Genomic DNA, 26,363 nt, shown 5'->3' on the forward strand with positions numbered 1-26,363 from the left:
CAGTACCTCCTGTTGAACCTCAAGCATACTTGTCTCCTGTTTTGTCGACGGAAGAGGAGGAGGATAAGCAGTCTTTTCTGATGGCTTACAAGGCTCTACTTCATAGCAAATTTTGCGGCTCTTTCTCGCCAGTGACTCCAGCTTTGCCAGAGTCTTCTTACATGAAAGACAGCCAATTGGATTCATCCAAGTTGCCTAAGTTAGTACTTTCATTTTTGCACGTAAGACTTCAAAATGAATTAACCTTTAGCCTGAGGAGAAGAGGGAGCAAGGGAAGTTAACTTCAATTTTCCTCCTCCTCGTCTTTCCACTAGAAGACGTTTATGTTATGTGACCAGAGAAGCTCTCTCTTTGTGTGCATCTGCCTCCACCCAGGGAGATTTTTCCAGACTTATTGACTCTGCTAGGAGGTCAGCATTTTATTCAGCCAAGATAATGTTTAGTGGCTGAATTTGACCACCTCATCAAGAAAATCTTCTGGGTTTTCTAGGTGATAAGTTTCCTTGACTGGACCATAGGAGGTTTGGGCTGCAAAATTAATGATTGCAACAATAGATGAAGATTCTTTTGGAGAAATTTCTGCCTTAATTTCCTGCTTAGACGAAGGTATCAGGGACAGATCTTTGGAGTTGGCTTCACTTTACCCTGGGCATCCGCAAAAAAAAAGAGAGAACTTTTGTGCTCTTTTACTTCCAAAGTTGTATCTCATACGTAAAGGTCCGCCTTGCTTTACTCTCCCCTGGATGACAAGCACCTTTTCCCGGAGGACACAGTGATTAAATTGGCTCAAGATCTGCTCTCAGTTCACTTCCTTCGCCTGCTATGCATGCTCAGCCCTTTCATGTCAGGGGAATCTCTAGATCCTACCCTAGATTGAGGGGTAGAGTATGCTTCACCTCAAGATCCATCAAGAAATCCACAACTAAAACCTCCATAAGAAAGTGATGTGTTAGACCTTTGTGCACTTGTAGGAGCAAGACTTAACAGTTTTAAAGAAACTGGAAAGTTTTAAGAGAAGGTTACAATATTCTGTTTGAGAGAGAGCTTCATTGCCCTTTTGAGAGAGGTTTCATCCCTCTGGCAGAAGGTTATAGAGTTAGTAGTAGACCCACTAACCCCAGGATTCTACAATCATCTATTTGAACTCCCAGGATTCTACAATCATCTATTTGTAGTGCCCAAGGCCTCAGGGGGCTGGAGACCCATGTTGGACATAAGCACTCTGAATCAGTTTGTCAAAAAGATCAAATTCAAGATGGAAATGAATCAGTCAGTTTTATCATCCATCTGTCAGGGGGACTGGGTGATTTCCATTGATATGGAATACGCTTACTTCCATATTCCAGTTCACCAGAATGCAAAGAAGTTTCTTCGGTTCGTGTTCAAAAACAAAGCCTATCAATTCAGAGCTCTGTGTTTTGGGCTTTTGACTGCCTCCTAAGTGTTCACACTAGTCTTAGCCTCCATTGCAAAATGGTTACATCTAGTCGGGATAAGTGTGTCCCTATACCTAGATGACTGGCTTTTTCAGCCCCAAACAGAGAAAAAGTGCACGGAGGACCTACAGAAAATGCTTTCTTTAGCTCAAGAATTGGGACTTCTGATAAACCTGCAGCAGTCACAGTTACTCCCCTATTAGGAACTAGTCTTATTTGGGGATGAGGATAGACTCGGTGAATTTTCGGGCTTTTCCATCCCCACAAAGAGTGGAGTTGTGCCTGCAGAAAGTGGATAAATTTCTAGCCCTTCAAGAGTGCTCAGCAAAGGAATGGATGAGTCTGTTTGGCACTCTATCCTCAATAGAAAAGTTCATGTCATTGGGGAGACTGCATATGAGGAATCTACAGTTCTTCCTCAAGGTAAACTGGAACAGAAAGAAGTTTCCTGACTTGTTTGTGTTCTGGATCATGAAAGAGATAAAGGAGGACCAGCATTGGTGGAGATTAAAAGACAGACTAATAGAAAGGAAGTCCCTTCCACTGAGCCCTGACCCACTATGCATTCTTATCAGATGTGTCCGATCTAGGTTGGGGAGCGATCTTGGGGAACAAGGAAGTCTCAGGGACTTGGAATGTTCAACAGAGACTGGCTTTTAAACTGGTCGGACAAAGACTTGCATGCTTTCCCTCCTTTCAAGATATGAAGAGAAGTCATAAAAAAATTCAGGTCTAACCACAACATCTCTGACCCTCATTGCTCCGTTCTGGCCAGCGCAAGAATGGTTTCTGGATCTGCTATAGCTCCTGGTAGACTTTCTGAGATTGCCTCCACAGACAACCATTCTACTCAGACAGCCCTGCTCCAGGAGGTTTCCATCTAGGAATGTCCACTCTGTCCCTGACTGCTTACAGACTTTCAAACATTTTTTTACAAGAGAAAGGTTTTTCAAACTAAGCTGCAAGAGCTATTGCACATTGCAGAAGAAGGTGATGTCTAATGGCGAAGTGAACAGTTTTTCGAACCTCGTGCATAGAAGCATAACATATCATCTTTTCAAAACATCTGTAGCTGAAATCACTGATTTCCTGCAACACTTGAAAACATCTAGGAACCTGTCAACTTTGACCATCAGAGGGTATAAGGAAATGCTGTGCTTGGTCTTTAAGCACAGGGGTTAGATTTGTCAGCCAATATAGAACTTTCAGATCTCTTCAGATCCTTTGATATAGAGAAACTTAAAGGTTTTAAGACCTTGTCATGGAACCTAGATGCAGTTCTTAAATGGCTTTCGGAACCTTGTTTTGAGCCATTGAATACTTCTTCCCTGAGAGAATTGATGAGAAAGACCCTATTCCTGGTAGCCTTGTCTACAGTGAAAAGGGTGAGTGAACATCATTCCATGGACAGGAGAGTAGGTTTTGCTCAAGGTATTGCAGTATGCACATTGACCTTGGGGTTTTTAGCAAAAACGAGACTGTCAAAACCGTGGCCTCGTTCTTTCGCTATTAAAAACCTTACGGACTTAATAGGATTGGAAGAAGAAGAGAGGTCTCTGTGTCTGGTCAGAGCACTTAAGATGCTATCTGCAAAGGACAGAGAAGATTTGGGGCTCATCCGATCACCTGGTGTTCCATGAGGAATCCGTCTTGCCATATGTCTAATTTCTTGAGGAATATTATTGTGTAGACTCATTCTCAAGTTAAAGAATTGGATTTTAATGAAATGAAAGTGAAAGCTCATGAAGGGGGAGCAGTGGCTATGTCACTTTCCTTTAAATATAATCTCTCTTTAAATTCTATTATCCAAGCGACATATTTGAAGTGCAAATCAGTGTTCGCCTCTCATTACCTGTGTGAAGTCGAAAGGGTTTATGACAACTGCAGTACTACTCTGGGTCTGTATTCAGTGCCTGGCACAGTGTTGGGTAAGGGTGTATGGGAAGTTGTTCCTTCGTAATCTAGTCTCTTCACCTTGAATAAGGTTGTTGAGTTTTTAAGGGGAGCCTGAGGGTACTATTGATGTACTAGGAGTACCCTTCAGTCTATTAGTTGTGGATGGTTTTTAATTTTTGGAGGCTATGTTTACTCTGGTTTGATTATGTTGATTATGGTACTGCATCTTGGGCAGGGGCATCTTTTTGTTGACCATGCTAGCCACAGACTATTACTTAGCAACATGGATCCCATTAAAGTAGAGGACGACCCTTGGCTATACTGCTACGTCTGTACGAGTTAAGATGAGCGTCATTCAGAGGCAGTAATTATCTGTACAGCTCTCTTAACAGGTAAGACCCAACAAGCACTTTCACGAATCACTGTTTACATTTTTTCATTATTTATGTGAAAAGTATGAGTATCCATGGATCCCACCTCTACAATGTGGGATACAGCTGTGTAACTAATTGCTAAGTTGCATAAATAAAAATGACATTTTTATAATACAATAATATTTTATGTATACTTACCAAGTAGTTACATGATCAGAGCCCTCCCGCCTCCCTTTCAAGGATGGTAGGGCATAAACAACTGAAGTTCTTGCTGAGTTGGTTCCTCTCTTTTCTAAAATATTTAGCAGCATTGGCACAAAATGAAAATAAGATCTCTAGTGATGACCATGAAGAAAAAGAGTGAAACTCAAGTGGGTAATGAGTATCTGATGGGAACTTAGAAATCATTTAAAAAATATGGATCATGCTGATGAACCTTGCATGTCAGACAACTTATATTTTACTATATAAACAATTTAATTCATTCATATCTTCTCCTTCAACCGCACCATCATTCTTGTGTGTTATACTAGTTGGCACTCAGCATTTGCAAAAAAAAGTGTCACCTGACAGCCTGAGTTTTTTTATGTACTAATATTGTTATAGGTTCTAGAGTTAGCAAAGATGTCGGGAAAATTACAGAAGCTCCATATTTAGGTGAGATAATGATGAAAGGGAGTTGGAGGTTTTTTGGACATAGCTCTTGTTAGGAATCCAAAGTGAATAGTACTTTATAATGTTGGGTTGGCCCCTGTAGTTACCAGATTTGGGAGAACCAGGCTTACTTGGATGAGAAGGGAGGCTGGAGATAGTAGAGATTATGGAAGATAAAACTAGAGAAAATCTGAGAAGTAGAATATAGAGGCTGTTTGCATCGAGCCGTAGAGTGGATGATAACAATAGTTCAAATTTAAAGTAATTACAATACTCTGGATGGTTGTTTTTTCTAAATGTTAATTTTATTTTATTTTGTAAAATTATAATTACAGCTCACACAATATGCACTTTTACTTGCAAAATTACAATTATAAAAGATAACTAAAACCAACAGCAACCCCTTGGTATATTTATGAGCAAAATCTTTAAATATAAAGAGAAAGATTGAGAGAGTGAGAGAGACGAGAGAGAGAGAGAGAGAGAGAGATGACGAGAGAGAGAGAGAGAGAGAGAGAGAGAGAGAGAGAGAGAGAGAGAGAGAGAGGGGCACTACATGTCCCCTGGAAGTCAAATACACAACTTAGTCATGAGATGCCTAGAATTGGCTAACTAAGCCAGTCTAAAAGTTGCCATAAGTAAATTTATGAGCTATTAAAGTAATAGAACCTCTTTCCTGCCCCAATTTCCTCAAACTGAAGGTGTGTAATATTGATACTCACCAGGAGGTAGTCCGTCCACCACTCAAAACCTGTTACATACTAGTATTCATTAAGGGTTAAACAACTTTGATAGCTGCAAATGAGCTGTTGCCCTTAATGCAAACCAAGACACTCAACTTCTAACCAACAACCGGATGGCAGTGAAAGCTAAAACTCTTATGCTTCTGATAGAAACAGTAACAGAGATCCTGTGCACAATTGCGGCGGAGATGCTTGGACTTGCAGTTAGGACCCCTGACGACAACAGAAGCAGAAAGTCTAATGACTGACATCCTTCAGGAGATTGAAATCTAATTCTTGTATAGAAAAATTTGAGTGTTTTTTACAAAAGCAAATTGTTTAGGCTGATGGTTCCTCTGGAAGTAAGAATTCAAAGGTAAATTGAGGTGTATGAATTTATGACAACTGAATACTTCAGATGCTGGGGAATGCACAGAGTGACTGGCCATATTCAGAGAACATAATTTTTCTTGTTGTTTCAGCTTGGAACAACAGATTTTTCCAAAGAAGTAAACATATCTCTGTACAAAGAAAGGTGCTATATTTGAATCTCTGTTCCTACAATTTTGTTTTATTCATTGTATGCATCATCATTAGTGTCATCAAGTACTAGCTGACATTCAAGCTCATGGCATGTGTTAAGGTAAATAGACTAATGGCTATTTAGTGTTCTAGCATTATTTTCAGGGCAGTATCTTTGAAAGTGGTTATTTATTGAAAGAAATTTCTGATCACATTTCTTGGAACGCAGTATACTTGTAGGGTGGCCAGTATGTAGACTCCTGGTTTTTTTTACCCCGGTAATTTCACTCCTGGTAAATTGAGATCTGGTTTCTTCAACACCCAGTAATTTGACACCCAAAATAAACAAGTGTAGACTATTTAGGAAGCATATTGTTTTGAAATATTTTATGGCAGTTATCTTATTTAGAAAATGGAAATTGCATAATTTGATTGTTTAGTAAGTTAAGGCTTAGTTTACATATTTCCTTGTTTAATTCAAGTATACAAGTAGCAATTGGCAGTTACATCCGAGCTTCTGGTGGTATTAATAACTTTTATATAATCATGCCTCGTACCATTCAGGCTACACATGGAGGAAAGAAACTTGTAAATTATTTTGAAAATCCATCGTGTAGCCCTCAGAGCGTAATTTGGGGTGTAATTCTACTGAAAGACCCTGTCTGAATATTTTAAGTAAGCAGCTAAAAATATATTTTTGGTATACTTTGAAAAGTTCTGTCACCAGCCAAGTGTGTTGAATTCATCAAGTCATCTAGCCTTTTATCTGTTGGAAAGATGAGTAAACTACCTTCATCACTATCACTGCTAAATTCATAGGGGACTTTGAAGCCTCTTGTACTTAAGGGAAGTGGGGGAACAAATTCATTCAGTTGACGCCGTTTCCATATGTTACGATTTAAGCATGAAACGGATGGTAATTCAGTCATTTCATCTTCACCTAAGGATGAATTAGTTGGTGCAGTAAGTGAAAGAAATTTCTTGGCTTGAGAATGTACTAGTCTTCAACTCAGTTAAGGTCTCATGCATTTTTGGTTTTGTTTCATATGAACTGTGATGAAGTTCAACAACACACTTCAGTGCAATATAGTTATTTTCTTTTGTTGATTTAAGTAGGCATGCTTTGCAACTCTTTACGTCACTCCTCCAGTGAATTTTTGATCCATTAGTGTTTGTTTTCTGTCTTTTGTAAATATGGTGTAAGTCTCACCTTCACAGGTGCTCTGAATGGTACAAGACGTTATAAAGAATTTCTTTATACTACCAGAAGCTTGGATGCAATTGCCAAATGTTACTGATGTACTTGAATTATAAAATTATATATGTAAACTAAGCCTTCAACTTTCTAAATAATCCAATATATAATTTTTATTTCCTAAATGAGATTAAAGCAGTTTTTAAAAATATACTTCTCAAATTAGCTATTTGTTTTATTTTGGATGTTAAATTAGCACTGGGCATTAAAGAAAACCCTGGTGTCAATTTACCAGCAGTCAAAATACTCTGAGTGAAATTCACAAAATACTGTGAGTGAAATTCTGGGAGTCAAAAAATACCTAGACCCATACTTTTAGTAATTAGATTTTGGTAAAATTTTGATGAATTGGCAAGTTGAACTTTATTGAGTTGGGTTTTTCCAGATCAGTGTTAATGATAGATTGAGTTATAGATACAATATCTGGTTGTTCATTGTTTTATAAGAAATATTGTAATGAGTAGCATCCGGACTTGAAAATTTTGTATATGAGGTAATGTTTGTTTATGAGGTAAGAGAATATTTTCTGCTCCTTTAAAATTTCTTAATACAAGTGAGCATACACTGAATTGAGATTGTAAAATATTTTAAGCCATTATGGTTGAGTTTATGTTACTAGTCATAATTTGTTTCAGGACCCCCTCCAAATCGACCTCTCCCGCCTACCCCTGATGATGATGAATCTGGAGATCGCACCCTCATCAGGCGAACGGTATGTGAACACAGACTTTGCAACCACCGTTACTTACAGGTGTGGTGGCTTAAAATTTTTATCATATGATTCCTTTGAGACAGTGCCTTGAACCTCTCAATCCAGATCTACTTTATAGTCTGTGTTGAGCCAAAAGTTTAGTAAAATGAAAACATAGGTAAGGAATTGTTAACATCTGGGAAAATTGTCTTGCATTGAGTTGCTAAAGGAAGTTGATCTTTACCATTAGAAAACAGTGCTTATTACCAAAGAACAAGTCATGGATGTCTTGAGATAGCTGTCGTGAATCCAAAAGGTTGTTATAAAAATTTTGCACTTTGAACTGGGTATCATGACAGATTTTGTCATCTACAGGAGCGCATGCAATTTTTGAGAGGGCTATTATTTGAGCATTATGGTGCTTTTCCTGAAATGTTTCAGTCTGAAGAGGACCTAAGGACAGATATGGAAAATTTTATTGTACCTGCAATTAACTCTGCTGTTGCATACTTTGATACTTTTGCCATTTTCTTACAAGTGATTTGTATCTAGCATGGCATTTCTGGAATTTAGCTGTGACAGATTTAGGCAGATATTGTAAATTGCTATATGATTTACTTGAAAACATTAGTTTTTCTGTGGAAGGTTCTTATCTTGTTGTCCATTATCATTGGCTAAGAAGAACTATTTTAACAATTATTATTTTCAAAGTAAAAACAAATTTAAATTTGCAACTCATAACTTAGTAATGTTGTTTTTTTTTATCGAAGGTAACTTATTCTCACAGGATGTTATTCTGCATAAAAGAACAAATACAAAGATGTTTGGTGGACAGTAAAGGGGTTTCTTTTCAACATAAGCTGTTTATATATGCCATCTTTCAGTATATTCAGGTTTGAAAAAATATGTAGTAACAACAATAGCTCTTTGCAAAATTGATCGTTAGTGACAACTGAAACGGGGGTAAATAGGTTAACTACCCAGTACTGACATTTAATAAGGGGCTGCTGCCATGTGTTATTTTGTGGTAACATGCAAGCAACACTAGAAGCTCCTAGCCAGCCTACCACTTCCACTGTACTGCTCTTCATTTTCTTTTTTCATCTATTTCTATTTACACTTGGCTGTTCAACTACTAAACATATTCCTGCACCAGCATTTTGTCTTTATTGAGATTTATTCCTGTAGGTTAACTTATGAGAGTAGAAATTGAACTGTGTGGTCCAAGGTCATCTCTTTATGATGATAATTCTCTCATGAAGAGTGTCTCATGTCTTCAGTTGCTGTCATATCACAAAGAGGTTCCGTGCAAGGAGAGAGCTGGCTTAAAGGATTTGCTTTTGAATTAAAGGTGAAAATTGGATCAAGGAAAAGATATTGGACTGCTAGGTGAGAATAAATCTTGAGAACAGATGAAAAGCAGTGTACAAAAAATGCTAGTGTGGTCCAAGGGGATGTTGCATAAAACCTGTGATACTTGTTATTGTGTGACACAAGATACTCTGTGACAGCTTCCCATAGGAATTACTTTTACACTAGCTTGTTCAGAATTATGTGTTTGCCTTCACGGTGTTAATTTACCACTACTCCCAGTGCCAATTTTAACTCTTAGAAGTACCATTTGCTTCAAGTTCAGAGAACTAGTTTACTTTATTATATTGACTAGTGCTGCCTATAAGGTACTAAGTATTTGTTTGTGGTTGCAATATAAGAGAAGTTTCCATATGTAGAACAGATAGACTAAAGAAAATTGCAAAGGTGGAGCAAAAAGTATCTTGAGTTACCAGGAATACTGGATTTCACAGAAAATTGGAGTATTGCTTTTGCTTCTCATTACCAAGACTCGGCACGGCTAACAGGAAAAAAGAACAGGAAATAAGCTGCTTCGTGTCTCATCCTTTAGTTTAATATAAAAATAGCCTTAAGCCATTTTTTTTAATGTAATTTTTTGGTAGCATCTCATCCTTGCCTCATAGGTGTAGTTGTAATTGAATTGGATGCTGAGATAAACCCTTGAACCAAGTAGCTGTCATCAATTTAATTAATTTGGATGTTGAGATAAACCATTGAACCAAGTAGCTGTCATCAATTTAATTGATTTAGATGTTGAGATAAACCCTTGAATCAAGTAGTTGTCATCAATTTTATTGATTTGGATGTTGAGATAAACCCTTGAATCAAGTAGTTGTCATCAATTTACATAGAAAGGGAGGTAAAAATTTTGGCGGATATTAGAGTCCTGTTTGTGTATTGATTATGATTGTTTCTGCTTACCAAGCTGTCAATAAAATGCTTGTTTGGTGATACAGTTGGAATGGAATTATTTCTGCTGAAGCCTACTTTAATGTATCATCTGCCAGTTTGTATGGACAGAGCCCACTAACTGCTTTCCTTCATAGTGTGAGTGGGAAATCCCAGTTGCACCAGACACATCCTTCAGGAGCAGTAGTTCCCTGCAAAGCATGCTATGTCCAGTGAGAGAGATGTTTCTCCCTCTGTCCCTGGTACTGGGTAGTGTGAAGTGAGAATTTTGAATAAGCATGGTAAAGTGGAAGTTGGACAGCTTGGTAGTATGAGATTAGAGGAGGGAATAATTGCAAGTGCAAATAGTAAAGATGGGGATGGGCAGTCACTGCAAAAGTCCAATGTGTGCTTTGCTAGGCACATTGTAGGTAGTACCCCTACAGAGAGTTACAGTTACAGTTTCTCAACTTGCATATGCAATACTTATGCTTGACATGATTTCTGACTATTGGGCACCTAACCACAGTTTGCAGTTGGTTGCTGTGTATTTTTGAAAAATTTCATCTTACTGATATTTTCCTGAAAAGTCACTTTTTTTGTAATATATTCCTGAAAAGTCACAAAGAAGTGTAAAAGTGCTATGCACATTGGTATGCAGTGGCCAGTGACTGGCCAGATGAGGTTTGTTGTAAAGAAACTGAGTAAGAAGGCCAGAAAATGCAGTTACTACAATTTGAGTGTTAGTGCTTTAGTATGTCTATAATGAGTAGTACTTAAGTATATAATGAGTGGTCATGTATCTTCCATGTTGTTAAGGAAAAAATTTTGGTTTGTGGAATATTGGGTATTTCAATTGAAATTTATATCAAATTTATATTACCTGTAGTTCAGATGCTTAACATTTTAATTATGTTGTAGTAAGTACATAGTTGATATGGTAGCTGAACACATTTTTCCTTCTGCTGGTTTGGCAAAACAACATTACTAAGTAATGCGTTGCTAGGTTCTACACTTGAGGTATTTTTGTTCTGTTATAACACCTTCTGAATTTATAGTTATCATTGTTGTTTGTGTCAAGAATGGTCTTACAAATCTTGTTTGTATCAAAAGGAATACAAACCTACACTTCATAAATGGAGTTACTTGAACTAGGTGCGTGTAACTCCATTTATGAAAGTGTTGGTTTGCGTCCTAGGGAAAATACAAATTACATTTCAAATTATTTATATTACATGCTAATATTTTTAATGATAATGTCTATAGCAATTTTCTTGTAGTCTGGCTTCAAATCGTGTATGATTCTGAATGCATGAACAGGTGACTGGTTAACCTTTGGTGGAGAATGAACTGAATTGCATGAAACTATGAATTTAAAGAAGATCAAGAAGCATAATCTAAACTTGCAGCAAGGTTTTGTTGTAATTGCAATGTTTGTTGTAAAGCTAAAACATTGTTATATAACTTGTATGATTGATCATAGAAAAATCACAAGCAAGTAGAGGAAAACATAAAATTAATACAATACTGTGGTGAGAGTATTAACTTAGGCATAATGGTGTGGTTTGGACCTGAAACAAAAGTAACCTAAACTAATGTAGATAAATATGGTGTAGTAAGTGTTTTAAGGGAAAGAATGAATAGGCAAGAAAGTACATACCTATTTAAAAAAAATTGTGTAAAAAGAAAGTGCAATGTATGGAAAAGAGTGCATAGAGCATGTACTTGAGATCAGTTAATTGGTTAAGGCTTTTATGAGCACTCCTTCTTTGCCTCATACACCTATCATTTCTTGTCATCTTTTTACATACACAAGAGTAAAAAGGAAAAGGGAAGTAAAATAAGGGACAATGATGGACAATAATTTAAAGAAATGTACGAGGCAATTTTCTAGAACTTTCTAATAATTTTCAGTGCCTGCTCTTAATACCCATCACATATGTGGTGTATTAGGAAAGTATAAGCAAAATACTGTCACATGAAATAACCTGAAGTAGTTAATATAAGTAAGAGAGTTAATGATTACAAAGCAAGCATAACCAAAAAAGTTAATATATGAGTTGATGATTATAAAACAAACATATAAAACAACCATATATAGAAATAAGCTTTATTGTAACAATGGTATTATAGTATTTTACACAATATTTATACAAACGCAATACTGTTGAATACAAGAACTCTCCAGTGCTATTTTTTAAGACTGCTAGATTTAGCAGATGCTGAAATAAATGTCTGTAATTTAAAGTAAGCATGGGCTCATTATTGTCAGGTTAAGTGACCCATGTCTGTGTGTAGTTGGCATCATTAATAGCTTGTGCTAGGTTTCAAATGGCAGTGTTTTGTTTCGTGTCTGTGCTTTTGCAAGTAGGTGCAGTGATATTTTCTCATCTGTTAAAAATTTGAACAACAGTTAATTGCTTTTGGAAGATGCTGTGATATTTTCTCATCTGTTAAATCTGTGTAATGCAGCACAGTTAAATACTGAGTCATTAGTAAATTGGTTTTCAAAACTTTGCTTCACCTACAAGTGAAATAGTTCTTTGTCAGTCCAGGGAGCATGTTATAAATTTTCCTTAATGTTCATCCCTCAGAATTGGTAATAATACAGCCTTCAAAGTACCACATCGTATAGAATAAGTAATGATCTTTAGAATATTAGTAAAGTAGTAATAATAATGATGATGATGATAATAATAATATCTGGTATTACGTGACGTTTCGACCTTCTCGCAGGTCATCCTCGGACGAGTCTTTTGAAGAGACTGTAGCAAGAAAGTCTGTGGGGCGGTATTTATAGCGGCTCAGACCTAGAGTTGCATTCTCATTGGTCGGGCCGGTCTTGGACGAAGTCGTGGATCTCGCCTCGAAGGTCTCGGGGATTCTCTCGTGCGAGCGCCACAGTAGTGTGGAGCTCGCACGAGAGAATCCCCGAGACCTTCGAGGCGAGATCCACGACTTCGTCCAAGACCGGCCCGACCAATGAGAATGCAACTCTCATCAAACGACTCGTCCAAGACCGCCCGACCAATGAGAATTGCAAACTCTAGGTCTTGAGCCGCTATAAATACCGCCCCACAGACTTTCTTGCTACAGTCTCTTCAAACGACTCGTCCGCGGATGACCTGCGAGAAGGTCGAAACGTCACGTGATACCAGATATACCAGCACCAATAATAATAATAATATGTGGCGCCATGGCAGAGTGGGTTAGGTAGTCAATTGACTGGTTAAGCAACATTGGGGCTGGTCAGTTGTTGGATGGGTGACCGCTCTCCTCGGCATTGATTCCTTGGGAAAGGATCTTTACCATAATTTCCTCAGTCTGCTCAGCTGTAAATGAGTACCTATCCCTGATGGGGTAGGGTCCAGCTATGGGTTAAATAGCAAAACTCAGCAATGATGGAAAGAAATGAAGGAATAAACGACGACGACGTAAATGGAACCTCTGGCAACAGAGAAGCTTTGTCTGGCAGCCAGGTATTCAACCCAGTTGAAGGGGAAGACGGTCAGGTACTTGGAGGTCGTCGTCCAGCAACTGACCACCACAACGACAGTAACCAACAGCCTGAGATTGGAGCTACAGAAGCAAACCAAAGGAAGAAATGGACAAGAGAAGAAAATAAGGAAATATGGAGATGCTACATCAGAAGCAACCCAGCGGAGAGAGGATATAGAAGAAGGTTGGTCAACATCTGGAATGAGAGGAATAACACCCCCCAAACAGAGCAGAGGCTGACAGACCAAATAAGGAACATAAAAAGAACTGGCTCTCCCCAACAGAAAGAGAAGAACTGGAAAGGGAAATGTCACACGACAACGAATTACACGAAGACGAACTGAGAGACGATGCCACAGAAGACGACAGGGATGATGAGGTATCAAACAATGACACACGAAGAAACACCAACGAAGTAACAGAGGACAGAATGGGTAGAAAAGATTAGACAATGGATGGAGCCAGATACAGTGAGAACAAAGATCCCCTCCATGAAAGCCTACAATGCCAAGAAATTAAGGGAGAAAACAAGTGAGGTCAATGAAATAATGGGCATAATACACACTGCCAGTATCACAGAAACAAATAACTTGGCATATGCAGGAGCAAGATTGGTAGCAGAACTGATAGGGATACGAACACCAACACCACCAGCACAACCAACCCAACAGAAACCAAAACAGCAACCTCCTTGGAAAAGGCGCTTGGAAAAGCAAATCATGGTGATGAGATCTGACTTGAGTAAACTGAAAGAGATGGCAGAAAAAAGGCTAAGAAGCAAGAAAACAAGGGAGGAACTCAACGAGAAATACAAAGTACAAGAGAGGGGACTAAACAACACAATAGAAGATGTAAAACAGAGGCTTAAGGTCAAAGCACATAAGATCCAACGGTACATGAACAGGAATAAGAGATACCAACAGAACAAACTATTCGGAACTAACCAGAAAAGAGGGAAAGACAACCACCCAGAAATTCCTGAAGCCGAACCAAGTAAGAGACTGGGAAAACATATGGAGCAGTCTGGTATCACACAACAAACATGCAATATGGCTCCAGGAAGTCAAGGCTGAAGAAACAAGGAGAATTAAACAAAGATTCACAGAGATCACGACAGATACAGTCAGACCAACTAAAGAAAATGCCAAACTGGAAAGCCCCAGGTCCCGATGAAGTCCATGGATACTGGCTCAAAAACTTCAAGGCCCTACACCCACGAATAGCAGAACAACTCCTGCATTGTATCTCAAATCACCATGCACCCAAATGGATGACCACAGGAAGGACATCCTTAGTATAAAAAGACAAGAGTAGGGGAAATATAGCCAGTAACTACAGGCCTATCACCTGCCTACCAATAATGTGGAAGTTACTAACAGGTATCATCAAGTGAAAGGCTATACAACTACCTAGAGGAGACAAACACCATCCCCCACCAACAGAAAGGCTGCAGAAGGAAGTGTAGGGGCACAAAAGACCAGCTCCTGATAGACAAAATGGTAATGAAGAACAGTAGGAGAAGGAAAACCAACCTAAGCATGGCATGGATAGCCTATAAGAAAGCCTACGACATGATACCACACACATGGCTAATAGAATGCCTGAAAATATATGGGGCAGAGGAAAACACCATCAGCTTCCTCAAAAATACAATTCGCAACTGGAATACAATACTTACAAGCGCTGGAATAAGACTAGCAGAGGTTAATATCAGGAGAGGGATCTTCCAGGGAGACACTGTCCCCACTACTCTTCGTAGTAGCCATGATTCCCATGACAAAAGTACTGCAGAAGATGGATGCTGGGTACCAACTCAAGAAAAGAGGCAGAACAGAGGTCCATAAACGGTAAAGGAACCAGTGCTGATATGTAATCATGCCTAGGCTATCTTTGGCTTTATAGCTACAATTATAATATTTTGAATTATATAGTATTGAAGATATGAAATATATGGTATGACATTTTGTTGTATTTAGTTAATACATACAAGTGCATTATATACATATGCTGTCATAAGTCGTATTTAGTAAAAAAAATTATGGTGATGTTTGCTTAATGCATTAGTCACTCAACATGCTAGACAGAATATATGTTCAGCAGCACATATCTGTACAGTAGTCGGAAAACTGTCACTGGCAGTTACCTTTAAAAAAATACAGTGACAAACTAGTTAAGATGTTGTTTAGATAAGTTATGAAAACAGTGTCATTTGTCTTTCAGTTCTTGGTGGATAATCAGTCCTATAAAGATAATCATGGTTATGTGATCTCTCTAGTCTGTGAGAGTTAAAAGCTTTGATGAGTTTTTATCTTAAATTGGCAGACTTATATTTGAAAGAGTGTGCGCTTGTCTGGTGCAAATTGTTTTACTTCTCAACTTTTGCCTTGAGAACATTTACAACCAGCCTTTACATAGTAGCTCATCTTCAAGTAGAGGGGATTTAATGATATGTTTGAATGGAGGCATTTAAAAATCATCTTAAGGTGAAGTGTAGGGTCATATGGCTAAACTTGTAAGTGCACCCTTAAATACTACAGGTTCAGGTATAGCATCGTGAAACCTGGTTATCATTAACAGAGTCACTGATAACCAGGGACTGCCTGTATTTTATAATACAATGATATGAGAATACAGTGGTACCTCGAGATACGAAAGGCTCAACTTACGAAAAACTCGAGATACGAAAGCTGACATGAAAAATTTTACTGCTCTACATACGAAAAGTTTTCAAGATACGAAAGGTTTCTGAAAGTCCGAGATTCGCCCGATAACAATTTTGAAACTCGCGCCGCGCGCCGCCATCTTAGTTCTAGTAGACTCGCCACCATCCTCCTGCTCTCCCATTGGTTCCTGATGCTAGTCACCACCATGAGATCCTTCCCTCCTATTGGACAGCATCCCTCCCATCATGCATCTTACGTGGTGGCATACCTTCGCTCGGCCACTTCGCACCCGAAGCTTTATCCTACGCATGCGGCATTCGTTCGGTCCAACGATTTCGTTTAGTATCGTAAATTCGTTAGTGATTTCGTTGTGCTACTTTATCGTGTTGTGAGAACCTAATTAGTATACGTACTACATACGTAACTTAATTACATACAGTACATATTAGTCATGGGTCCCAAGGAAGTTGCTGAAGTTCACAGAAAGAAGAGAATGCTTTCTATGGAGACAAAAATGGAGATAATAAAAAAGTATGAAGCTGGCTTGCGGTTGAGTGTGATCGCTAAGGAATACGGCCGAAATCCGTCGACGATAGGCACCATCCTTAAGCAGAAGGAAGCCATCAAAGCAGTATCTCGAGGTACTACTGTACATGTATTTACAATATTATTGGTTGCAGTGAAGTAATGTATATAACTCTTAGATTCATGGAGATAATGCCTATTTGATATGTTCATATTTTATAATTATATGTAGCCATCAGCAGCCTGACATCGTTCAGTTATGCCGATCAGACCGAATCAGTTTCTCTTTTTGTGTCAAATTTATTTTTGTACTGAATTGTCATAGTCAGGATGAACTGAACCTCCAGAATTAATGTACATTATTAATTGCTATACTGTATATGTAGTGCACAGTATACTGTAGGCTAGGCTACTGTATTGGAAGGTATACGAGATGCCATAGTATAAGCTAGGCTAACTCTTGTTGGTGTTATTCGATTCCTCTTTGTACTGAATTATCGTAAGCCAATCTGCATTGAATCTAGAGAATTAGCTGAAATTCATAATTACTATTCTGTATATGTGTAAAGTATACTGAGTATGTAGTGTAGGCTAGGCTACCCTATATTCGAGGTACGAATTTTCCAACAAAAGATGGGTTTTTTGGGAGCCTAACCCCATTGTAAGCAGGAGAATACCTATCAGATAGCGCCTCAGTGGCGTGGTTGGTATGGTGTTGGCATCCCACCTCGGTGGTCGCGAGTTCGATTCTCGGCCATTCCATTGAGGGGTGTGAGATGTGTATTTCTGGTAATAGAAGTTCACTTTTGACGTGGTTCAGAAGTCACGTAAAGCCGTTGGTCTCGTTGCTGAGTAACCACTGGTTCCATGCAAACGTAAAAACAACATACAAACAAAATACCTATCAGATCAGATCAATTGTAAAGCTGTAGTAACGCTGAGATGTTGTAAAACAAGTATGTCGTTAAATGAGGAGTAGGAACTGTTTAATTTTTATGCTAAATTTTGAAGCCCTTTCTGGGCGAGAGCCGAGTGCAGTTGGCAGTCATCGTTTTGAAAGACTAGGTGTAAACATTAGGAGTTTTTATATTGAGAGGTTATAGGTCTGAATTTATAGTTCAGTTCCATTGTTGTCTGTGGATTTTTATCACTGTACAGTAATACCTCAATCTTATGGAATTCAAGTTGCGCTATTCTACAATAGTGTGAACTTTTCATTGGAACCTAACTAATTATGATACACAAGTATTTCACAGACACGCAAACGCAACGTTGTCGAATCCTGGAGAAGCTACAACGGTGTTTAATTTATTTGATGTAATTTATAAGTTTTAAAGCTTGTAAATTAATTCTTCTTCCTAGCTTAAACCCATTTTTATATGGGGTCGCCATTGCGAATGAGTCGTCTCCATCGATTTCTGTCCTGTGCCTCGTTCTCATTTATACCTTTCAATTCCATATTTTCCCCTACACAATCACGCCATCTCTTTCTTGGTCTTCCCTTCTTCCTTCTACCCTTCACTTCCATTTCCATCGTATGTCTTCCAACATGACGTTCCTCCCTTCGTAACAGGTGTCCATACCATCGAAGCCTTCCTTCCTGTATTTTCTTCGATATTTCAGCTACCTTTATCGATCCTCTTATATGCTCATTTCTAATCCTATCTTCCCTTGTTACTCCCGACATCCATCTCAACATTCTCATTTCTGCTACATCCATCTTCTTCTCCTCTGTTTTCCTCATACTTGCTGTTTCTGTTCCATATAGCATTGCTGGTCTGACCACCGTCCTATGGAACTTTCCTTTCAATTTCAGAGGGACCTTCTTGTCACAGAGGACCCCTGATGCAGACCTCCAGTTATTCCATCCTGCCTGAATTCGGTGTCTCACCTCTTGATCCTCTGTGTAAATTAATTAACATTAAATAATAAAATAATTTCTCTCTCTCTCTGTGTAGTGTGTACTATGTTTTTTAATATCAAATATTAATAATAATAATATAACTGTAATTACAAAATTTGTGATAGTACTTTAAAGAAATGGGGGAAAGATAAGAGAACTATGTTGTACGTATGTATGCACTCCTATATTTTTTACCAACCATTCATTTCTTTTTTATGGGTAATGTATTAAGATAACTGTGAAGAGGGTAATATATTAAGATAACTGTGAAGAGGGCTTTGAAGGAACCTGTTAGAGGAAGAAGATTGAGAGGGAGACAGAGAAGTAGATGAAAAGATAAAATGAAGGAAACTATGGAGATAAGAGGTTTGGTGGAGGATGATGCTTGGTGACAGCGCATCAGGCAACCGACCCCTTAATGTAGGGATAACTGTGGGAAAGAAAAGTATTGACTAACTTTTAAATGAAATTATAGTAGCTTTAGTTTCATTTAAAAGTTAGTTTAATATTTAGGGAGCATGATTAGGGTCATATTTAGTGTTCAAACTCTAGAAGTAAGCATTTATTAGTATTCTTAGAGACTCTGTCAAACTTACACGAAACTTCCCTTTGCATGGGAGGTCTGGAACTTAACCTTGTGAAAGTTCAGGGTATTACTGTAGTATTAGCATTTTTAGAGAGCGTGCCAAACTTGTGCGAAAATTTCTTGTGTGGGGGGTGGGGATGTTCTGGAACCTACCCTCGAGTAAGTTCAGGGTATTTGTGTATCCTCTTTCTTGAAAATTGCTAATTTTGTGTAGATGCTGTTTCAGATTTTTGGGGGGGCCCAGATACTAGAGCTTGTTCTAACATCCTCCTATCTTGGTTATTGCCAACTGTCTTTCCTGTCTTTATTTTAACTATATATATACAAGCAGTCCCCAGTTATTGGCGCAATTAACAGGATATCAGCGTGTTAAAATTAGCCTAATTAGGGATTTATTCATTTTTCACACCATGAAAAGGTATGGTAAATTTCTTTACAGTGATATATAGATCATTGCTATTTTTTTCCAGTTATTAAATATGAAAAGTATAAAGAAATTGAAGACAAAACAGGCAAAATTTAGTTCAGTTTTATCTCTTGGACTTTAGTGATAATCCTCTTTTATCATGTTGGTCTGGCATAAGAGATTAAAATAAATCCTCAACACTGTAGTTATCATCCCAGTGTTACTCAATGTCAAAATCTTTATGGTTAATTTCTTTTTATGTTTTTCACAAATGATGTTATGTAATGTCATTGGATTTTGAAAGGATGAACTTTGCATGATTTCATTTGACGTATATCAAAATTTCAAAAGGGTAATTGGTTGTCGTTAAATTTACAGCATTTGGTTGGGTTTTAATAAATGTGTACAATGAAGTCAAGTGTTAAAAATTCTCTGGTTTGTCTTCAAAAGATTTTTTGTTTGTTTCCTTTTCAGAATTATTTATTGATATTAAAATTCATGAATAATATTTTGCATTAAAAGGAACTATATTGTATTATGTTGGCTTTTATTAAGCGGTGGTTGCAATTATTCCTTACTTAAAAATAATAATTTGTTCTTTTTATCTTCTGGGGTGGTGAAGGATAATTGAGAGTACTGTAGTGTGTACTTTCCATAGGAAGTTGCATGTAACCTAGTACATACAGTTGTTTCAGTTACAGACAAAAACAACTTAGTTGAGAGTACCATCTTGATCTTTCATCTTCAGTCATACAGTTTGTGTTTGTTGGTTTGTTGTATTCCGTACAATCACTGCTTATATTTGATGAATGCCACTGGCACTGCAGGTCAAAGAAAAGTTAAAAGACTATGTGATTTCTTATTTTTATTATGGTTTTTTTTTTACATACACTGAGAACTTGGGATGATTATCTTTCTTTTATATTAACTAAGGGTGCCTACATTTTAGGAATCACAAAAGAAATGTTAAATTTGAAAATTGTTAGGAACTCTGATCAGAGAAGTTGCTAGTTATGACTGAAAGATATAATTTACTTAGTGGATTACAATTGCTATGGATTGGTTTGCTAAATTATCAATTTACTGATTATCCTTTAATTTGTTGTATATCTTCAGAATTGACATTTTTTTTTCTAAGGAATCATGCTTGATTTAAATTTTTTTTATAAGAGGAAGTATCAGTCGAACTAGTTCAACTTGTTATATATTATCATATGAATATAAATGGTAATGCAAAAATTGTTGTAGATGTAAGTAGGTTTCTGATTAATTATTAGATATTAAAGGATTATTTTATTTTGTAAGTGGTGCTTGTCTTCTTACCTGAAAGTACTGTAGTAGTACATGGAAAATACCTGTTTGATAAGGTGTCAAAACAACTCATGTGAATTTCAGCAACAGTTGGATGCAGATCAGCTTGCTCATGTGGATAACCTGGTTAACCATGACATTCGTCAGAGTCCGCAGAAAAATGAAAACTTTTTTGGAAGGAGTAGTGTCATTAGTAACAGAGGAACTGATGATGATCCAAGAATGTTTTACAATCAAGAACGTTTTAGATCTGATAGAGACTCTGTAAATGGTAGTGATGGTAGACTACAGGAATACAAACCAACCCACCGTAATTCACAGCAGCTTGGCCGTCAGTCCAGTGATGGTGATTCAAGCCAGAGAGCTCATCGTAGAAATGAGTCGGATTCGAGACTTGGGCTTTTGAGAAGGCAGCATACGGATGTTGCCGTTTCTCGAAGATCTGATGTATATCGTAACAGTAAAGTTGAATTATCTTTTCCTTCTTGTCGTTCTGAGGTGACAAGTGTTGCTGGTGAACCTGTTCTGACAGATTTTATGGCTGTAAAAGGAAGTGAGCATCAACGTGCATATGCGGATAGTGTCCCCAGTGAGTTACGAAGACAGGTTTCACTAGATGGGGATCTCCATGCAGTTAGTTCTTCCCCCTCTTCAAGTAGGGAACCTGCAAGGCATGAATGGCCCCAGCGTAGGGAAAAATCAGACGTGGATTTACGTCGAGCAGAGCTACGTAATGAATTGGAGAAATGGCGCGTTGCTCCCCAGGAGGGATGTGGAAGAGAAAGTCATGGCCTGCAACAGCACGGACCAGCCCAGCAGGTCAGCTGGAGTTGCCATATTTTGCCATGCGTCAGTTGCATGAAGCAGTGTTGAAAATTATCCAGACCATAAGCATGGTCTGTTTGCAGACAAATGGCACACTGGATGATGAGCTTGTTGGCTTGAAGAATTCGTATATACAGTTTTTGAGTGCTACTAACAAAAGCTGGAAATTTTGACATCCAGAAGGCAGAGGCGATTAAAGAAATGTGTTTAACAGCAGATCATGATTATTGTATATAATAGTCATCACACTAATACTGTAGTTAAATATTGTACTAACCATCCATTTATATTACAGTAATAGCAATGGTTAAAATTGCATGGTCCTTTATAGTTCAAGTACTAACAGTGTGTGCGTGTCTTAAATTGCTCTTTCCTATGTTATCAAAATATACTTGCATGATGATGTTTACAATATAGGTCAGACACTGAGATATATAATAAGCACTGTATGCTCTTTATTTGAGCAGAGCAGTGGTATTACCTTTATTTATAATATACCAAAGTAAAGCACTTATAACTCAAATTATAGAATGCCATAAAGCCAAGTTTACCATGTAAAAGTGAATAGTGTATAACTTCCAATTTTGTTGTATTCTAGGGGAGACGAGAATCAAACTGTTTGTTAACAAACTAGTCAGTTGACTTTTGTTTTTTATTTTGTAAGTGCTGGTGAATCTGCACCATCATCTCTGGTAAAAAGGCTGAAAGTTCTTTCCATTTTTTTTTTTTTTTACAGACTCCACCAGGAGGTTTTTGTGCACCGAAATGTTTATTATATTTTTAGTTTATAGCTTAGTCCATAGGTGGCTTTTTGTGTAGTAACGTTTAAGTTTTGAATTGCTTCTTAGTATTGAGTAGTACATTTAGATATTTCCTTATTTTTTATAGTACGTATAGCATTTTTCACCATTTTCTTTACTCTGATTTTGTTTTATTCAGTCTTGTATTAGTATGTTTAATTTTGCTGGTGTAAATTTCTGATTACCACTGTAATTTTTTTCATTTTGTGTTATGAAATATTGAAATGTTTTGGTTTGCTGCAGGACCGAACTCGTGGTGCAGAGCCCTCTTCCGGAACGAGCACCCCTGGTTCACGCACATCCTCTGTTCTTCCTGATCTCTTACCTCAGGTTAGGTCATTCCTAGATTTTTTGTTCCTTTGGTTTTTTGCTTTTTGTTTTTATCCCCATTTTCTCTCTCTGACTGTCATTCATTCTTTAAAAAGAGGGAATTACAGTTCTGCACTGTGATAAGTAAATGAGGGAATGACCTAGTTCAGTAAACTGTGGTTTCTCAGTAATATGCTTTATCTGTGTCACGGTTACTTATTGTCCAGTTTTACAGAGGACTGCTGTAAGTTTTATGAGTGCTGTACGATATGGAAGGAATTATTCTTTTTCAATTAACCAGTTGTATAAAAAAAAATGTGTTAAGAAATGCATGTGTAAGTAGGTACAAAACAAAAACAAAAATTTATAATAAAAACTAGTGTTATTATACTATTGAATATCTTAGTATTCAGATAGCTGATTACAGATTTAAATCTTGCCAAGTTTCTTTGGGCACCTTAACGGAAGAAATCTATATAGAATTATTACAAATGTACTTCATCCCGAAAATTACTTACTTAAACAGCAGAAAAAATTCTAAAATTAGACAATATTGCATTTTACATTAGCTCCAATATAGAGGTAGTTTTTAATTTTGGTAATTGGAAGGCAATTTCAGGTGTGAAAAGAAAATTACATGGGAAGTAAGATATTTTATGTAAACTGTCTGTCTAGATATAATAGTATAGGGTATATGATATAAAGATAAACCAAGTAAATTTTTACTGTACATGGAATCTGAAATTGCAGGTAAGCTTTGAGTCTGTGGTTACTAGCACTATGGTACAAACTTTTCACTGTGAATAGTGTTCAGGGTTGTTATTTGTGGGTGTCTAATGTAAATAAAAGCTGAATGGCTTTGCTATCCTGGTGCTTAGTTTTTAAGCCTAAATTTCCTAACATAATCTAGTCTTAACTTTGATTTACAGCTTTCCTTCAAGTCTAGTTATTGTAGGTCCTGATATGTTATACTTATCCAGGTTCTAGTAGGCAGGGTTAAACAAATTTTTGTTCATACGCGAACAAACCTTCGGTCTTAACAATAGGATAATTTCTAGCGCCTAGCTGGATCTGGTCAAAAAACAGATGAAAGCAAGGAATCTTGTGATATTTGGCAACCCATGCATACATCTGGTGAAGGATGGTCGAAGACCATTCATCTATGGACACGCATCGGTCTTTCTTTGACTGCCTGGGCAAGAGTCGTGTTCACCTCTCTTGGCCTTTACCTAGTTCATTGCCCGTTTCGCTTGTGTTTAGTGTGTGCGTGAGTTTGGCTTATACGGCTTCTTCTCCTCCTCGGCCTCGTCAACGTGTGCGCCCCAGAATTCCATGTTTTCCATGTTCTCGTTTTTGGCTTCGGCAGCGACTGCCCCCCCCCACTTCACGTGCAGCAGGTGCCGTTCTAATTTTTGTATTATAACGAATCCTTGCACAGAATACTGGGCATGGCCTAAAGAGGAGTAGAAGTAGTTATTTTTAGCAAGAGAGAACATCAGAGGGTTTCAACTCTTCCTTCAAGGGAAGGTTTTTCACCCCTTCCCGATGCTTCGTCTCCTGCAGTATTCAACCCCCATAGTAGAGTTGTTCCTGTCTCCTTCCTTTTCTTCCATTGATTTGTCACTAGAAGTATCGGGAGGCCACCAGGCTGATGGTTGTAATGTTGACCCTTCTTCAGAAATTTATTTGATTCCCGGGAAGGGGGAGGCTTTTTTCATCATTCTCATTTCTTCCAGAGTCGGAGGCATCCAAGATGGCTGCGGTTGGAAGACGCTCGGGCTAGGGGGTACCCCATCCTTGGAGGGGTGGCTTATGCACTTTTTGGAGGCTCGCTACCCCCGGATGTTGCCCACAGATCTGCGGACATGTTTTTTCCTGGGTACTGTGGGGGCTACCCAACAGGTTGTGTACTTATAGTTGTCCCTAACAGGGCAGTTTTGTATCTTTCCTAAAGATGATGGTGTTGATGAGAGAATGAGTGAGTTGCTGGTTTCCTTTCTCTTGTACCTTTCCTTCTTCCTTCGGGCGGGTTCAGCAATAGACATGTCATTCGCTGGACTGGTCTGATACAATGAGTAAGGTAGTCATACTGATAGTGTGGTCACTTAACCCTTAAAGGCCTATTGGACGTATTAAACGTCGGTATAAATTGTCTGTTGGGTGCCGAATTGACATATGAAATGTCCATGCAAAAAAGTTAAAAAAAAAAAATTCCGGAAAAAAATAGTTAATAGGCCTACTTGGTGAAAACTTTTGAATCACGCACCTTGAGGGATGCTGGGAGTTCACGGATCAAGCTGTTGTTTTGTTTACAATCGTTACCCAGGCGCACAAGCACGAATTTCTTTCTTCTCGCACTAAAAAGCATCAGCGACACATCTCAGAAATTATTTCGTCACTTTGACATAATTTTTGCACCATTTTATATTAGCCGTTACATAGTTTTATATATGAAAATGTGCGCAATTTCATGTAGAATACAACTAACAACAACCCATGGTTATAGCGATTATCAGTTTTGAAATATTTTCCTATAAATAACGATAAGTGCCAAAATTTCAACCTTCGGTCAACTTTAACTCGACCGAAATGGTAAAAACAACGCAATTGTAAGCTAAAACTCTGATATTCTAGTAATATTCAATCATTTACCTTCATTTTACAACAAATTGGAAGTCTCTAGCACAATATTTTGATTTATGGTGAATTTATGAAAAAAAACTTTTTCCTTACGTCCGCGCGGTAACTCTTTCGAAAAAATCAGACATTTTTTCGTCTGGTTGTCGTAATGTTTGCACCGTTTTATATTAGCCGTTACATAAAGTTTTATATATGAAAATGTGTGAAATTTTATGTAGAATACAACAAAAAGCAACCCATGGTTGTAGCTTTTATCGGTTTTGAAATATTTTCATGTAAATCATGATAAGTGCCAAAATATCAACCTTCGGTCAACTTTAACTTTACCGAAATGGTAGAAAAACGCAATTGTAAGCTACAACTCTTACATTCTAGTAATATTCAATCATTTACCTTAATTTTGCAATAAATTGGAAGTCTCTAGCACAATATTTCGATTTTTGGTGAATTTATGAAAAAAAATTTTCCTTACATCCGTGCGGTAACTATTCCGAAAAAATCTGAAATTTTTTTGTCCGATTGTCGTAATGTTTGCACAGTTTTATATTAGCCGTTACATAAAGTTGTATATATGAAAATGTGTGAAATTTTATGTAGAATACAACAAAAAGCAACCCATGGTTGTAGCTTTTATCAGTTTTGAAATATTTTCATGTAAATCACGATAAGTGGCAAAATATCAACCTTCGGTCAACTTTGACTCTACGGAAATGGTAAAAAAACGCAATTGTAAGCTAAAACTCTTACATTCTAGTAATATTCAATAATTTACCTTCATTTTGCACTTAAATTGGAAGAGTCCAGCACAATATTTCGATTTTTGGTGAATTTATGAAAAAAACATTTTCCTTACGTCCGTGCGGTAACTATTCCGAAAAAATCTGAAATATTTTCGTCTGATTGTCGTAATGTTTGCACCGTTTTATATTAGCCGTTACATAAAGTTCTGTATATAAAAATATGTGCAATTTCTTGTAGAATACAACTAAAAACAATCCATGGTTGTAGCTTTTATCAATTTTGAAATATTTTCATATAAATAACAATAAGTGGCAAAATTTCAACCTTTGGTCAACTTTGACTCTACCGAAATGTAAAAAAACGCA

General features: G+C 37.5%; 1 protein-coding gene across 1 annotated transcript in view; it reads left to right on the forward strand.

The window, feature by feature from the left end:
• The window catches only part of LOC135210362 (serine/threonine-protein kinase mig-15-like), a 297,907-nt gene that overhangs the window by 199,492 nt on the left and 72,052 nt on the right, over positions 1-26,363 (forward strand). Inside the window, 3 exon segments of the mRNA XM_064243259.1 lie at positions 7,495-7,571; positions 20,768-21,502; positions 22,552-22,638. Coding sequence (XP_064099329.1) covers positions 7,495-7,571; positions 20,768-21,502; positions 22,552-22,638 — 899 coding nt within the window.

Source organism: Macrobrachium nipponense, chromosome 39, assembly GCF_015104395.2.
Source record: "Macrobrachium nipponense isolate FS-2020 chromosome 39, ASM1510439v2, whole genome shotgun sequence".
Taxonomy (NCBI): Eukaryota; Metazoa; Arthropoda; class Malacostraca; order Decapoda; family Palaemonidae; genus Macrobrachium; species Macrobrachium nipponense.